Source organism: Neophocaena asiaeorientalis, unplaced genomic scaffold, assembly GCF_003031525.2.
Source record: "Neophocaena asiaeorientalis asiaeorientalis breed wild unplaced genomic scaffold, Neophocaena_asiaeorientalis_V1.1 scaffold614, whole genome shotgun sequence".
In the NCBI taxonomy this organism is placed as follows: Eukaryota; Metazoa; Chordata; class Mammalia; order Artiodactyla; family Phocoenidae; genus Neophocaena; species Neophocaena asiaeorientalis.
In genome coordinates this window covers 123289-125564 of record NW_020172990.1, presented here as the reverse complement: position 1 = coordinate 125564, position 2276 = coordinate 123289, and the positions used below count along the sequence as shown (strand labels likewise).

The window sequence follows — 2276 nt, the reverse complement described above, 5'->3', positions numbered from 1 at the left end:
TGCCCCCCCCACATGCCCTTCCCCAGACTCCACCCCTGCCAGGCTCTTGTTACCCGAGCATCACCCTACTGATGCTGCAGGAACTAGCTCAGATGCCCTTTCATCAGGGAAACCCAGTTCAGTTCTCACACCACACACACGCACACGCACGCGCACGGCCCCTCTCAGCTGATGCTGCAGGAACTAGCTCAGATGCCCTTTCATCAGGGAAACCCAGTTCAGTTCTCACACCACGCACACGCACACGCATGCGCACGGCCCCTCTCAGCTGATCCTGCAGGAACTAGCTCAGATGCCCTTTCATCAGGGAAACCCAGTTCAGTTCTCACACCACACACGCGCACGCGCACGGCCCCTCTCAGCTGTGAGCTCAGGGAGCAGTAACGGGACCTGACTTCCTTGCTGGGGCCCCAGCAAGGCTCACTGCACTCGGGGCCCAGTAGGCGCCTGAATAGGGCCGGCCGATGGGGTGGGTGCCTGGGCCTCTAGCTGACTGAGGAGGCAGCTGGCACCCGACGCCTTCCCCTCCCACCAGATCGAGGAGGACGCCTACCAGGAGGACCTGGGCTTCAGCCTGGGCCACCTGGGCAAGTCGGGCAGCGGGCGGGTGCGGCAGACACAGGTGAACGAGGCCACCAAAGCCCGGATCTCCAAGACGCTGCAGGTACGGCCGCGGGCTGTGGCGGGGACTGAGGGTGAGGGGCTGCGGGCTTGGGCGCTGGGCCCCAGCCACAGTCTGCACCTCCCCGGCCCTCCCCACAGCGGACCCTGCAGAAGCAGAGCGTGGTGTACGGCGGCAAGTCCACCATCCGCGACCGCTCCTCGGGGACTGCTTCCAGCGTGGCCTTCACCCCGCTCCAGGTACCGGCCCCCCGGGGTCAGGAGGCCCAGGGAAAACCCCTTCCCCTCCTGGGCTCCAGCTGCCTCGCCTGCGCGATGAGCACGCGACAGGGCCCCTCTCGGGGCCGCCATGGGGGGAGTAGGCACCGATGAAGCCCTTGAAGGGCGCATCTGGGTTCCCTGCACTCGGTGAAGTTGCCAGGGACCAGTTGGTCTCTATGACCTCGAGCAGGCTCAGTCCCTCCCTGAGGCTCTGGGTCCCCACCTTCCAAGAGCCGGGTGGCTGGGGCCACCTCAGGGCCCCGCACAGGAAAGGTCCTAGGTACGTGGGCTGGGCAGTCAGGACCCCAGCCAACCACCAGAGCACAGGATGGAGCCAGGGCAGGTCACTCACCTGTCGGGTCCGTGCCTCGGTTCATTCACCCACCAAATAGCGCTGGTGTGGCCCTTGGGATCTGAGGAGTACCAGCTCATTCCCTCCATCAGCAGGTGTCTGCTGAATGCCTGCTAAATTCCGAGCGCTGTTGCATGTGCCGGGACAAAGCCACAAAACAGAGACAGGAAGTTTTGCCCTCCCAGAGCTTAGGGGGTGGCAGGGGGACAGATAACTAAGATACATAGTGTATTGGAAGGTGGAAAGTGCTGGAGACTGAAAGGACTAAGGGAGATGGGGAGCCTCCAGGGGAGGCCTCAGCGAGAAGATGAGAGTCACCGTGTGTAAAACATTCACAACGATGCCTGCCACGCGTCGGGTCCCCGGAGCTGGTCGTTAAATCCTCGGTGGGGCTGGTGCAATTTGTGCTGGGACTGCAGGCAAGCCACTTACTTCTGGCACTCAGTTTCCTTATTCAGGAACCGAATAGGACCAGCTGTTCTCCGATGGTGGTGTTTTTAAAGTCTCCTGGGGAACCTGCTAAAAATTCAGATGCCCAGATCCTCCCCTCTTCCCCCACCCCCCGGCCCACAGAGTCAGAATCTCCCAAGGTGGGGGAGATTTGGGGGCTGGCAAACTGTCCACATGTTTGCCCAGAGCCCAAGGACCACTGGGAAGGGCCTGTGGGCCCCTGACATTTCATGATTCCTTCACTGGGAGCTGGGGGAGCTGGGTGGGGGGCATTGTTAGGGCCCAGGCCCGTCTCCCCACCCCATCCCATCTCCCTCACCTGCCCAGGGCCTGGAGATTGTGAACCCACAAGCAGCGGAGAAGAAGGTGGCTGAGGCCAACCAGAAGTATTTCTCCAGCATGGCCGAGTTCCTCAAGGTCAAGGGTGAGAAGAGCGGCATCGTGTCCACCTGAGGGGCGGTGCCCTGGGCCTTCTCCCGCGGAAGGGACACAGAGGCCCCACCTCTCTGAAGGGAGCGGGGTCAGGATGGGGCTGGGAGGTTCCGGCGAGGAGAGCCGCCCCGTGCCGGCCGGTGCTGGGACTGTCCGGCGA

The 2276-nt window shown here is 62.9% G+C and overlaps 1 protein-coding gene across 1 annotated transcript in view; it reads left to right on the top strand.

The window, feature by feature from the left end:
* LOC112397904 (U4/U6 small nuclear ribonucleoprotein Prp31) overlaps positions 1-2276 on the top strand; it is a 13555-nt gene extending 11279 nt beyond the window's left edge. Inside the window, exons 12-14 of the mRNA XM_024742212.1 lie at positions 531-664; positions 763-861; positions 2012-2276. Of these exons, the coding sequence (XP_024597980.1) occupies positions 531-664; positions 763-861; positions 2012-2137 (359 nt within the window). The 3' untranslated portion in view covers positions 2138-2276. The remainder of the gene's footprint in view (positions 1-530; positions 665-762; positions 862-2011) is intronic.